The sequence below is a fragment of the Lathamus discolor genome, chromosome 10 (assembly GCF_037157495.1).
Source record: "Lathamus discolor isolate bLatDis1 chromosome 10, bLatDis1.hap1, whole genome shotgun sequence".
Classification (NCBI taxonomy): Eukaryota; Metazoa; Chordata; class Aves; order Psittaciformes; family Psittacidae; genus Lathamus; species Lathamus discolor.
The window spans coordinates 10,464,610-10,477,470 of NC_088893.1; the positions used below are offsets into that span (position 1 = coordinate 10,464,610).

The 12,861-nt window shown below is 45.2% G+C and overlaps 1 protein-coding gene across 1 annotated transcript in view; it reads left to right on the forward strand.

The window, feature by feature from the left end:
- Positions 1–2,398: 2,398 nt before the first annotated feature.
- The window catches only part of UBTD2 (ubiquitin domain containing 2), a 50,612-nt gene continuing 40,149 nt past the window's right edge, over positions 2,399–12,861 (forward strand). The window contains exon 1 of the mRNA XM_065690548.1: positions 2,399–2,495. Coding sequence (XP_065546620.1) covers positions 2,426–2,495 — 70 coding nt within the window. The 5' untranslated portion in view covers positions 2,399–2,425. The remainder of the gene's footprint in view (positions 2,496–12,861) is intronic.

The window sequence follows — 12,861 nt, forward strand, 5'->3', positions numbered from 1 at the left end:
AGGTCCACTTAGGGCTTTTTTACATGCTGCGCTCTATGGCCACAAACCCCATTGCTCTGGCCTTCCTGGTACAACATACAGCCCAGTAGCATCTTGTGCCAAAAGAAGATCCTGTAGCTGTTAGCACTGTAGGGTTTATGACCCACAAAGAATAACTTCAAATCTTACAGGGTAGCTGTACCTATATGGAACAGTCAATTCATTGCACCACTTAATTTGTGAAATGACACGTCTGATCTTCAAAGTATTTTACATCCCACGCATTGCAGGCAGTTAACAAGTAATAAAGAGTAAGAATTAATTAATCTTAGCCATACCCCCAAGAGATATGTAGACAAACATTAATCTACTGATAGAAATAGAGCTGCTGAGGTTATGGGACTTGTCCAAGGCCACAGTGGGTATCTAGGGCAAAGCCCAGATTAGAGTACAGAAACTGATTGCAAAGCTCAGTCTTTGCCTCTCGTGAAAATTAGTTTAAGGAGGAACATAACCTTTAAAATAAACAATGCATTTAGAAAAGTCCTGGTTTGTCTCCTGTACTTCAGTGGCGCATTGCAAGTACATCCTGACACACGGGATCAGGCTGTAAATACTGACTTAGGTCCATCTCAAGTGTTTATACACACACAAATACATACATATAAATTACACACAATGTGTGCATGAGAACAACGAAAGTCATGTTTTCTCCACAGAATTATCATGCTCTGATGACGATACACGCACATCAACACCTACTCTCATGACAATTTGAAACACCCTTAACTTTCTTCTGTACTCCTACAATTTTGAACAAATTACATTTGATCCAAAGTAAAAAAACAAACACCCCTGATGTACCTTTGGTTGTACCTGTGTATGTTCAGGCTCTCAGACACAATCTGTGAAGAAAACTAGAACAACTGAGCTCTGTGTTTCCTTTATCTGGTTTAATGTCTGCACAGACAAGAACTTTTTGCTTTTCTTAAGTGTGCACGTGTTCAGACTCCAGTGATCCTTCCCTTGGTTTTCTTACCAGTCCTGACCTTCCTATTTGAGCCCATAAAGCTGACCATAAAGTGCTAAGTCATTTTGCTCTCAGATGATGAAGTGCTCAGCATTTGCCACTCAGCTTCTCGCATACATTTGGGATTTTAATTATCAACACAAGTGCCTTCGAAAGGCCGGCTGGTCTTTCGGTATGAAGATTATGTGGGGAAATTAATGACAGAACACCAGATTCGTCCGTCCGCTCCTTTCACTGTGGTGACTGCGAGCTCTATAAACAGCTACGCTATTTTAACGCTAAAAAATACATTTGCAATGTCATCGTTAAGGAGGTAAAATACACTCAGCTCGTGTTTTGTTTTCTGCTGTTTTGCGTATCAGAACATTAAGCTGCCATGTATAGCAGAGCATGTGGGGAACCCGGAGCACAGTCTGTTACCATGCTTTATTTTTTGCACTGTCTGCTTCCATTTTTCAGTGTTCGGACTTTTTGCTGCCTGTTTCAAAGAGCTACAGTGCATCTGTGGAGTGTATGAGCGGTGACTCCCTGAACCCGTGGCAAGATTGCTACTGAAGTAAGATAACCCCTCTGGGCATTAGGTGCACGTAAGTCAAACTTTTCTCCTCAGAAGGTAGAAGCCATTGATTGACCAAGCATCACTCTTTTGCTTAAGTTTTATCACCATTTAAACGGGCAGTAGGTACACTTGTAGCTGTATGATTAACGGGGCGCAGATTTAACTCGGAACGTGCGGGTACTTTCATGTGCAGACACACGCAGCACGGGAAAGCCCCGGTCTCCACCGTAGGAAAAACCAAACCCATCTCGCTCCCCGAGCCAAGCGGACCCGGCTCGCCCGACCCCTGCACCCCGAGCCTGGCAGCGGCGGCGCAGCTGGCCCCGCAGCGGCGAGAGCTGGCCCCGCATCCCACACACAAAGCCCGCCGCCCTCGACCTAATCCCTCGTCCGCGCTGCGCCGGGGACCGCGACCGAACCCGACCCAGCCCAGCCCCTGCGGCGGGGCCGCTCACAGCGCCCCAAGGCCGCCCGCCAACTTCCACCGGGGCTTCGCCCTGCCCCGCGGGCAGCCGCCACCCGGCAGGCGAGGGGCGGCCACGGGCGTGCCGGTACCGGGCCGCAGCCAGGCCCGTCCCGGCCTGCGCCTTGCAGCGCCGCACAACCAGGCGAACCGACCGCCGACCCCACCCGGCTCGGGGCCGGGCCGGGGTCGAGCCCGGGGCCGAGCCCGGGGCCGGGGCGGGCCGGAGGCGGAGCCGGGCGGCGGGCGGAGGACGCGGCTCGGGGGCGGCGTTGCAGACCGAAGAGGCGGCTCCGGAGCCATCGCGCCTGCCCGGCCGGCGGCGGAGCTCGGCGACAGGGGGAGGGGGGTGGGGGGGCGGCTCGGCGGCGGGTCTGCGGGCCGGGCGGGCCCCATGGGCGGGTGTGTGGGCTCCCACCACGACTCCTCGGGCAGCCTCAACGAGAACTCGGACGGCACCGGAGGTGAGCGCCGGGCCCCGGGGCTGGGCGGGGGAGGTCGGGCGGGCCGCCCCCGGCACTGCGGGGGGACCCCGCGGCGGGCGCTGCGGGCCGGGGCCTGCGGTGGGGACGGGCCCGGGGCCGGTGTCGGGCGGGGGAGCCGCGCTGCGCCCGCCGGCCTCGGGGCGCCGCGCCCGCCTCCCACCCTCTCCGCAGCGGGGCCGCAACTTTGCCGGGGCGGCGGCGGTGTGCGGGAGCTCGGCGGGGCGCGGGGTGGGCGCAGCCCCGGCGGATGCAGCCCCGGGTGTGTGGGGGCTCCGCGGCACGGCCCCTGCGCGGCCCGGGGGCAGGCGGCTGATGAAATGGACAGGCTGGGGAAAGGGCCTGCCTGGCGCTGCTAAACTTTGTTGTCCTTGGGCTCGTCTCCTTGTGGTGTGCAGAAAATAATTCCTCAGATAACTTAGATCCTGGCACTGCTGCGGGGTTGGGGTTTGTTTTTCGTTTCTCTAAGAAAGATGGATTCTTTCTGCCAGCCTGAATCACCCATGCTAAGTAATCAATTTCCAGCGACTTCAGATGCTGGAGGAGCATGTTCTCACTTGTGTGCAAGAGCACACCTACTTAGTGAGCTTATGTGGAAGCACTGCTGCAGTGCAAGCGGCCCTTACCCTTCTGTTTTTCTCCGCCTAAATGTCTGAATGATTGCTTTCTCAGCGTTCCTGGGTTTGTGGACCCCTGATGTTCTCCAGCTGAGCTGTGTATGCATTATTGTCACTTAAAGTCAGCCTACCCACAGGACATTTGACTTATAAGTAGTCCTTACACATGCAGGGGCCACGGATTTCAGGTTGAGAATTGCTCATCAAGGACTACATTTTCCCCTGTGCCTTATGGAACATTATGATTCTGGCTTTATTACGGATGCCCCAGCTGATGAGTATTCTGTTATACCAGTGACTTTGTTGTTGTTCCATACTGTAAAAAACCCACAAACGCTGCTTATAATTATATCTAAAGCGACCACCTGCTGATTAGTGCTGGATACATAGTTCATAGAGACGCCAGTGTCCAGCTGTTAAGAACTATGTAGGGTTTAGTCGCATTATTGTAATTAAAAAGAATTCTATAACTTTGGCGAGTATGAGTCTTTATTCTTTTCCTCTATTATAAAAAATAAAAGGAAGAAGTGAGCTATCTAAAAAGCATCTGTACTAAGCAGACTTACCTAAACCCAGTAAAAAATGCAGGGGTGTCAGTGCAGAAAGGACCACACCATACTAGAACTCAAGGAAAAAGAATAACAGAAATCACCACATTCTTAAAAAATCTTGTTCAAAAAATAGCATTAAAAGCTACGCTGTTTGTTGTGAGACCTGCTTCACTAGCTAGGTGTTACGAGGTGAGATCATGTCACAGAAATAGCCTCAGTTTAATTTCCTCACTCTTCTCTTGCCTGTGATATTGAATGAATGAGATAGGAAATACCAGAGTTTGGCTGATACTGTAAAATAGCCTTATTGCACACCCGGTAGCAGCACATGATGTGGGCTGTCTCCATCCAAGTTGTCGGCAGAGTACCATCCTGGGTGGACTTAGTGGGAGCACAATTCTGCTTGGTGTTTGCACGGCACGACACGCTGCTGCTGCTGCTTTGGAGTTAAATAATCTATTGTGCTTGGTGCATTAGAACAGCAGCCTGCTTTTTCAAGATGCAGTAGATGTGAAATGTATGTCAGCTGGCTTATGTTGATTCATGCTCTAAGGATAATGTTCCTTAAGGTTGTCTTGCTGAAGTGAGAAGTGATGAAATTTCAGTTGAATTATGGGCTTCTTAGGACTGTCTTAAACAATCAGGTACAGTGTGCAATAGCCTGTTTTGTGACGTTATGTATCTGTTCCTGCCTCTCAACAGGAAAAAAAGGGGGTGTATGTTAATCTGGAAGAACCTCAGAATATCTTTTATAAATCTGATTCCTGAGATAGCCAAGTACAGTCTGCACTAATTCTTAGCTTTACAAATTCTTCAAGTGTGCCCATGCCAAGTATGAAATCTGACTTGCTCTCTCAAGGGAGCTTATGTCTTGAAGCATCAGCAAGTGGACCAGCTGAAGCGCAAGTGAACATGATTTGGAGACTGTACAGAAAGGTGATTTAATCCTGTTTCCCGTATAAGGCTCATTTCCTCCAGCTCTTGGGCTGTGACCTAGTCTGGTGTATTCACCTTCAGATTGCTGTCAGTGAGCAGGGCCAGACCATTTATAAATCTCAGGAAGGTGTTTTGGAGCAAAAGTCTCTGTTCTAATCAGAACAGTGCCAGTGATGGACTTATTTTGGGGAGGCTTTGTCTTTTCCCCCAGAATGGAAAAGTTTCATGGAGAATTAGGAGTGGTCAAGAGGTTGATTAGATGACAGTAGCAGTGCTTGATGCCGTGTGAAAGTGGGAGCTGGATCTCAAGTCGAATTCATACAGATCTCAGTCTGTTACGGTGCTCTGGGGACTGATGAAATCCTGCTCAATTGTATCACTGGAGTCAAGATGAGGAGTTGTCACATCCCGATGTTCTCCTTGGTCTGTTTGTCCATCACTGACACTTCCCAATACTTCTCTGCTGCTCGGCAAAGCTGACAGTGTGCCCCGACCACCTGCGTGTCCTTTGTATTCTAACTACTGGTATGTGTCAAGGTCAGGATGCTTGCATGTATCCAGAGAGCTGTTGCATATACTCATGTGTGTCTCTGTAAGACTGAGTTAATAAAAAATACCAGCTCTCCTCTGGGTGTAGCAGCTTATTGCATGTTTCTGTTTGCATTGACCAAAGCAGGAGTCATCTGTTTCTTACCCAGAATTAAACAGCTGCCGCTCTGCCCATCCTGCTGGAAATGGTCTTTGCAGATTGGTACCAGCTGTTTCATTATCACTGCTCTTTCTAGCAGGTTTTTGTTTCGGTGGAATGTTGGTTGTTGTATTGAGGAAAAAGTTCCTGTCTTGGTGCTTGGTACCGTCAGAGTGTGTTGTGGTGGGTGGGTATCCTGGATGGTGAGATGGATTAAATGAGATACAAGGAAGAATAAAAGATGATTGTTAGGTGATTTATAGACACATGGTTTCCTCCCCTTTAGCTCGGCTGTCTACCATCTGATATTCCAAACTTTTAGGAGCTGAGCACCATTATCTCTTCTTGCTGTGCCTAGTCAAAGTAGACTTTTCTGCAGGATGGTGAGGCTGGCAGAGAAGTAGTTGTTCTCTGGCCATTTACATGTTACATATGACTTCTTCAGGCGTTTGCTCTTTGGAAGAGCGCTAGATTTGTAGTAAACTGCTGGAAAACTCTGCACTTGTTCCTTTACATAAGGTTTAATAGCTTATCAGGTACATTCAGTTTAGCAAAACCAGGAGAACTTGGATTTTCAACTTGCCATCCCCCCGGGCAAGTCCTTTCTGGAGGAATCATACTTCGTTTCTTTCCTTGGAGGGGAGCAGTAGGAAGGAAAAGGAGAAACATAAACCCATTCATTTTCTTCTGGCAAACTCTTACCCCTGTTAGAAGTTGCATATTACTTCGTCTTGGTAAAGTTCAGTGAGACAGTTATTTGTGTGGAGTAACAAAAGGGCAGGAAATCAGTGTCTAGAAGTATGGGCATGACAAGTCATTACACATTAAGACTTTTGGCTGCAACTGTCTGATTGCTGCTGCGCTTTCCCTGACATGATGTTCGCCTGCCTGCTGGAGTTCTTATCGCCCTCCTTTGTTATAAAAGATGCTGATTCTGTTTGAAATTTGTCTTCTTTACTGCTGCCCCTCTCACCCAGCAGTGATAATGGGGACAAGTGGAAATAGGGTTGCACATTTGACTGACATGCTGGAATAGGAGATTATTCAAACTTTAAATTCCTCCTGCAGTATTTGATGCAGTGCTGGAGCTTTGTTAACTTCTAGGAAGCCAAATTATGTACTCAGCCTCTGCTTTTGGTAACTGGACAACAGTTTCTTAAATATTTTCTTTGGAATGCTGTGCATTGCTGCTTATCACATGTCTAATTTGAAGTTACAATAACTGCTTTCATGATGCTTCTATGGAAGACTGACCAAGGGAATTTGCATATGAAGTAGTCAGATTTGTTGCTCACAACTGGACTAATACACTAGGGCTATGCACGGCTTGCATGGGGGGGTTAAACAAGCATCTCATGACTGAGCAGTTAATAGCATTGGTGCCTACCCCTTGTAATCAGAGCAGTCAAAGTGTCTCCCACTTCCAGATTGCATTTCGGCTGTTAGTTACAAACTGTGATGGTGGGTGCCTGCACACAGCACCTTTCTGGGGTTTCATTCCCATCTAAAGGAGGCAGCTGTAGATGTCAGGTTGTCCCTGCTGGTTTGTAATGCAAGCCTATAATATGGTGCTGGATGTGTCTTTTTGCAAAACTCTCATTAAATCAGAGCTGGCATTAGCTGCTGGGTCTTGCTGTGGCTTTTTTTTTTTTTTTAATAATAAGAAAAGCTTAGCATGGCTCTTCCAACTTGCTCTGATTCTCTCATGAGCTCCCCAAGAGTACGTGTGGTTTTTGTCAGGGCTTTGTAATAAAAGGCGCCTTTAATGACTTGGTTTCCTGCAGGCTGGGCATCCACAGTCCCCTTGAGATTCTTAGGATCTGTGGATCTTGTGCTGAGAATGGCTGATAATTCAGTCCCCAGTATTTCTGTACTGGAATATCACTTTGGTGGTATGTCACTTTTCATTTGTAAACTAATAGACTCTGTTTTTGTTTTCAAGTGATAACAAGTAAGTCTTAGGAAATGAAATAAGGTGCTACTTTCACTGTTAGTAAAGGCTGATGAACACAGCTGTTTGGCTTCCTTTTTGGTGTTGTTCCTTCATGTAGTTGTTTGGTTTCTAGATGAAGTGATTTGTTTCAATTTCTCTATTTGGGATGTCAGTGCTCAAAGCACCAATGTCCTCCTTCACTGAATATTAAATATAATAAATTGTACGTTCATTGTGCTTTGAGGACTTTGGATGAATGGAAAAAATATCAGTTGCCTGTTTTGAATAAAATCTGAAAACCAGCGATCTGCTCTTAATGCAGCAGGTAATATGATAGCTATTATTTTTCATGGGAATGTTGAATAATATAATTCATGAGTCACAAATTATAATACAGTTGAAGCCAGAAATAAAGGTTTGCCTTATAGTTAAATCTTACCAATTCCTGCAAGTCTTCTTGCAGGTACAAGGAAGGATTGAGTTGGCCACAGCCAGTCTGGTTACCCAGCTCCTGAAAGAAAATAAGTATCTGAAAAACTTCTGACCAAATGCCTGTGTGTGAGAAATAAATACAACTGCACCTTTGCTGTTTTATAAGCAAAAAAGGACTGTGATACTTGAAGGCTTTGATTCAAACTTTCACGCTCCCTTGTAGACAACTGCCGTGTGTGAAAGTCAGTTACGTTTTTAGGTAGTTGCTTCCAACTTGCTACCTCTGCTTCACTGCCTTAAAATTCAGACTCCTTTGATACAAATACTTCTTTAACTCCTTCCTTAGTCCTTAAGTAAGTTAGTTATTTCTTTGTTTAAAAATGCAGATTGCTTATGCCTGCTATAGGAGGGTATTCTGTACTGGCCAGTAGGTACTTCATGATCCTCCCAGTTCTTTCTCACTGGATTCAGAATGACTTTTTGAGCATGGCTGGTGCAATACGTCCATCTTCTGCAGAAAAGCCAGATCCCAGTGTGTCCACAGTCATGTAGCATGGCTGAAGTACTGCTCTGAAAGAAAACGCAGGAAGGGCTGGGTTTTCCTTTCCTTGGGGTGTTCCCTAAGAAGAGGCGCAGCTGGGTGCGCAGCCATGAAGCTTTCTCTTCCCAGGGCTGGTCTCATCCCTGTCCGGCAAAGGGAGGAGCATTTCCATGGGGGAGTTTTGCCATCCAGCAGCCAGGATGAAGCAGGGAAGTCAGTGTGTAGCAATTTAAAGGCAGGAGTCCTTGGTTCACCTTCATCTTTCCTACAGGCAGGTGCTTTGGATGAAGCTTGTGGAGGTTTGCGGCTTTTGTTTTTTTTATCAGCTGGAAGCTGTGTAGGTTTCTTCTTTTGCAAAAGTCACGTTGTGAAATTGAGCTTTCTCAATCTTCTTAATTCTAGTTTTAAAAGCTGCTCCATTTAGACAGCTGTAGTCATCATAATTGTAGTAAAAATAGAGTAAGCAGGCGGATGAGGTGGTTCTCAGGGTTGTCTTGCTAGTTTGGGATGCTGAATTTCAGCATGTGGAAAGGTGCTGACCTTGGGTGGATGCCAGGGCGATGTGAGCATGGCATGTGTACAGTGGGCTTTCAGAGGCATCTGCTTGCTTTGTTCACTGAAAGCCTACAGGCTCTTGCTTGCTTACAGCAATACCAAGACTTTGGCGCTTGTGACTTGGCAGGGCTGGTGTTGGGAATGAGTGTGCCAGGCACATCGGATCCTCTCACTGGGAAAGTGCCAGGGCCATGGCCGGTGGTCCCGCTGGTGGGAGGTTAGTGCCTGGCATCTCTTGGCATGGGAGCTTGGTGAGAGTGATGAGGCTCAATTGCCTGAAATCAGAAGGGAAAGGCTATGAAAGGACCTGTTCTGCAAAGCAAGTGGAATACAAGGAGATATAAAAAAGCTGAAGTCAGTAACCTGATTTCTGGATGTTGAATGAAACATTTTACTTGCACTCTGACGCTTTCAGTTACAGCTTCATCTACAATAGTAGATGAAGCTGTAACTATATGTTACAAGCTATACATTGTCTGGCTGACATCTAAGATTTGAAGAAAGAGAACTGTTCCTCTACTTGGGAAGCAGAAAAAGTGCAGGTGGGTTTTTGTTTGTTTGTTTTTAAGGAACACATTGTGATTGTGTTTCCAGTGTGAAAAGTACAGAATCTAATTCAGTGCTTCATCCTGAGTTACCAGTATCAGTAGAAGTGAAGCATCTAAAAGCAGCGTGCATGCTCATTGCACTGCTTGTACAGTCAATGGAAAATACCTATAGTGTAGTATGTAACTTGATATTTTACTATCTTGACCTGTGTGCAGTAAAATATGCATGATGTCTACCGTAGTTTATTTAAGGTTCATCTGGAGCCTGCATTTTGCATTTGCTGCCTTCTGCTGACCCTGGGCTGATCTCGCTCATAGCTGTTAGCCAGGTTGTAGCTTTCTCTCCTGGCACACTCAGATTAGGTTTGTGTAAAACCTCTTTGAGAGACAGACAAAAGATGGGGCAGTGCACACTGTGTAAAGGGGTTTTGTTCTGCTTCCTACCTTTGAAGCAAATTGAAAACTATGTCTTAAATGCTGAATGGCACTGGAGTTTCTTAGGCTACCTTAAATACTTAAAATGACATGAGTAGCCAGTCGTCCCAAGACTTCACAGTACTGAGAGATGAAGGGGCATGGCAGGTTCTGCAGGTAATAAGTGCATGAGCAATTAATACATGCTGTTAATTTGCAGGAACTGTTCTACATCCAGTTGACCTATTAGGGCCTAATGTAAAGCATTTGAAAATTGTATTTCATAAAGTAGAAATACTGGTGGGGATGGGGATCCTTGCTGCTGTGCTTGCATATTAGATCGCTTTAACAGCTCCTCCCTTCATTCTTTTCCCATCTCACCTCCTTCCATATTGGTAAACATGATTTAAAAGGAAAAAATCAAAGCCCTGCTTGAAAGTCATTTATTGGAGGAGATGGGCACATTTCTGAATAAATGATTCTTCACTTCCGTAGGAAGTCAGATGTGCAGAAGGATTTTATATATATATATGTGTATATATATATATGTATATATATATATACACACACATATATATATAAATGTATATATAGCTATCCTTGTGCTGTGAAGATTAGGTAGAAGGGAGGGGGTTCGGGGAATTTCAGCATGATCTATCATGTGGTTTTCCCACATTCTCAAATATGAAAGAAAAGGCACTTCACAAATGGTAGTGAAGTGCTTCAGTAGTGTTCAGCAAGAACAGGTGCAGCCCAGGGGGAAAAGATTAGAGACTAAAATGTGGAAATGTATCCTACAATGCTGCAGATTGCATGTTACCTTTGCACTTATTTAATAGGGAAAGTTTATCCTTATGTATATACATTCAATCTACTGTTATTGATGCTTTTCTATAAATAACAAAAATAGTTTCCATGAAATGATAAACATTTTATAGTTTGTAACAACTTACAGTTGAATAACTGAAAATAAACACAGCAACTGTAAATAATTCCCTCAGTTCAGACAGCATGTCATGCAGGAAGGCATTTTCACCTTTTCCCAATAGAGATGAATGCTCTTTGAGAACACACTGGGGCCTGAGATGGCATCGGGAGCAGAGCACAGTAGCTTGGGGTTGGAAGCTTGTTTCCTTTGTATTTTTAAAATCCAGTCATGGAGCTCAATTTCTGCTCACATGCTGTGATCAAGGGCACTCTGGATTCAGGAGAAGGATCTCTCACGGCATTTACTTTGTCACTTTATTTCTCTGCCACAGAACTATCATCTCCTGTGAATTCTTGTCTGTATGGGTAAATACAGTCTTTTTGTAAAAGAGTACCTACAAAATAGCAGATAGTACCTGCAGCTGGTGAATGCCGTTTTCTCCTGCCAGTTGTTTTTTGGCCACATGCTGCTGCTTAAGCACCTGAGCCTACTATAGAACATCAGCTATCACAGGATAATGGCTGGCTGGTGGAAAGGTAAATGGTTTAAGTAAAAATTGTTAATTCACACACTTCATATGTACTGCATGAAGTATTTCTTGGCAGAGGTATAGAAAAGTGCTGCCTGTGTCATAGATGCTGGACTTAATGCCATCGGAGTGTTTTCAGGTGCATTTGCTTCATCTCTGGTACAAGTAAAAGCTGTGTATGTCAGAATAATGTCTTTCATGCAGAATGCTTAGCTGTCAGTTGGGCTCTCAACCACCAAATGCTTCTGAACCTCTCTTGCAGGAGTCATTGCGCTGTATCCCTCTCCCCCACAGGGAACAAGAAGGACCTCAGCGCCATGCTGGAAGCAGGGAGGAGACACTACCCATGTCTCTGAACGTGGAAGCGTGTTTTGGGTTTTTTTTGGTGAAGGTTGAAGTGCTGTTTCTACTAATTGCAAGCTCTGGATGCTCCAAGTTTGTTAACGCATGGATTGTGAATACATGGGCAATAAGCAGTTTGGAAGTGTTAATGGGAAGCAAAGTGTAGCATATATGTTAAACAGTTAGGAAACCATAAATGTTATCTGAAGATTTGACTAACAATTTCACTAGCTCTTGCTGGATGTATTCACAAGGAGGCTATATTCGGTGGCAGCAGTAGTTAAACATACGTTCAGATGAAGCTTAGCACTCCAGTGCTTCACACCTCTAAGTAGCAGCATCCTTTGCTGTTCCCGGATTTGGTCTGGTTGCCTGTTCAGGAGCGCCCTGCTTGCTGAGGGTGAGCAGATCTCTTTCTTTGCCTGTGCATTACATATGTCCAGTGCATGTAATGAGCAAACCTGCTGAAGGGGTGGTAAATCTCAGGTCCCAGCTGAGGGTTGGCACTTTGAGGGGTGAAGAAGAGGAAAGCTGTCAAATATCTATTTAAAACTTTGTTTTTAAAGAGATGGAGCTCACTTGTGAATTGCATGTTGATGACTTGGCTCAGGAAAATACATAACAGACTGCATTTTTTGTATTTTTCTGCTATATGCCTACAGGAGTACATTAAAAGAACATGGGTTGCTATAAATACAAGCACTTACCAAATAAAAACATGTTTTGTAAAGTGCTTATCAATACTGGATATTATTCCAAAACAGGTTTAAATACTCATTTGAGATGAGTTCTCTTAGCCATTTGTGTGTTGGGTTTTTCACATCTGTAGATGTGAAAGATACATCTCCATTGTATCTTTATCCAAATCTAAAACTAGTTCTGGTGCCAGAACAGCTTGAACTGCAACAGAAAACCACATGAGTATTGAAATCCCATTGCTTGATTAAATCACGTGCTTTAAATCAGTCACACATTGTATAGCCTCACACTGATGTTACTTAATGCAACGTCCCATCTCTGCCTTAACACAACTGAAACAAGCACATTTGTTGAACATGTCCGGGACACTCCAGCTGCTGCACTGATACTACATCACAAAAATAGCTCCAAAAATACTACAGGCTCATCTTTTTTTCTTTAACTGAAACTCCTTCAGAATGGAACTAGAGAAAATACACCACTAAAAGTCTCTCCTGTGGGAGGAAGAGGGAGCAGCAGCATTGTCAGAACAAGTGAGCATGGATATTATGGTTTGGTATTGCAAGGCAGTAGTGGAATGAAAGTCCTTGAGGTGTAAATAATCTAGTTCTTGAACTCTGGCTCATGGTGGAGAC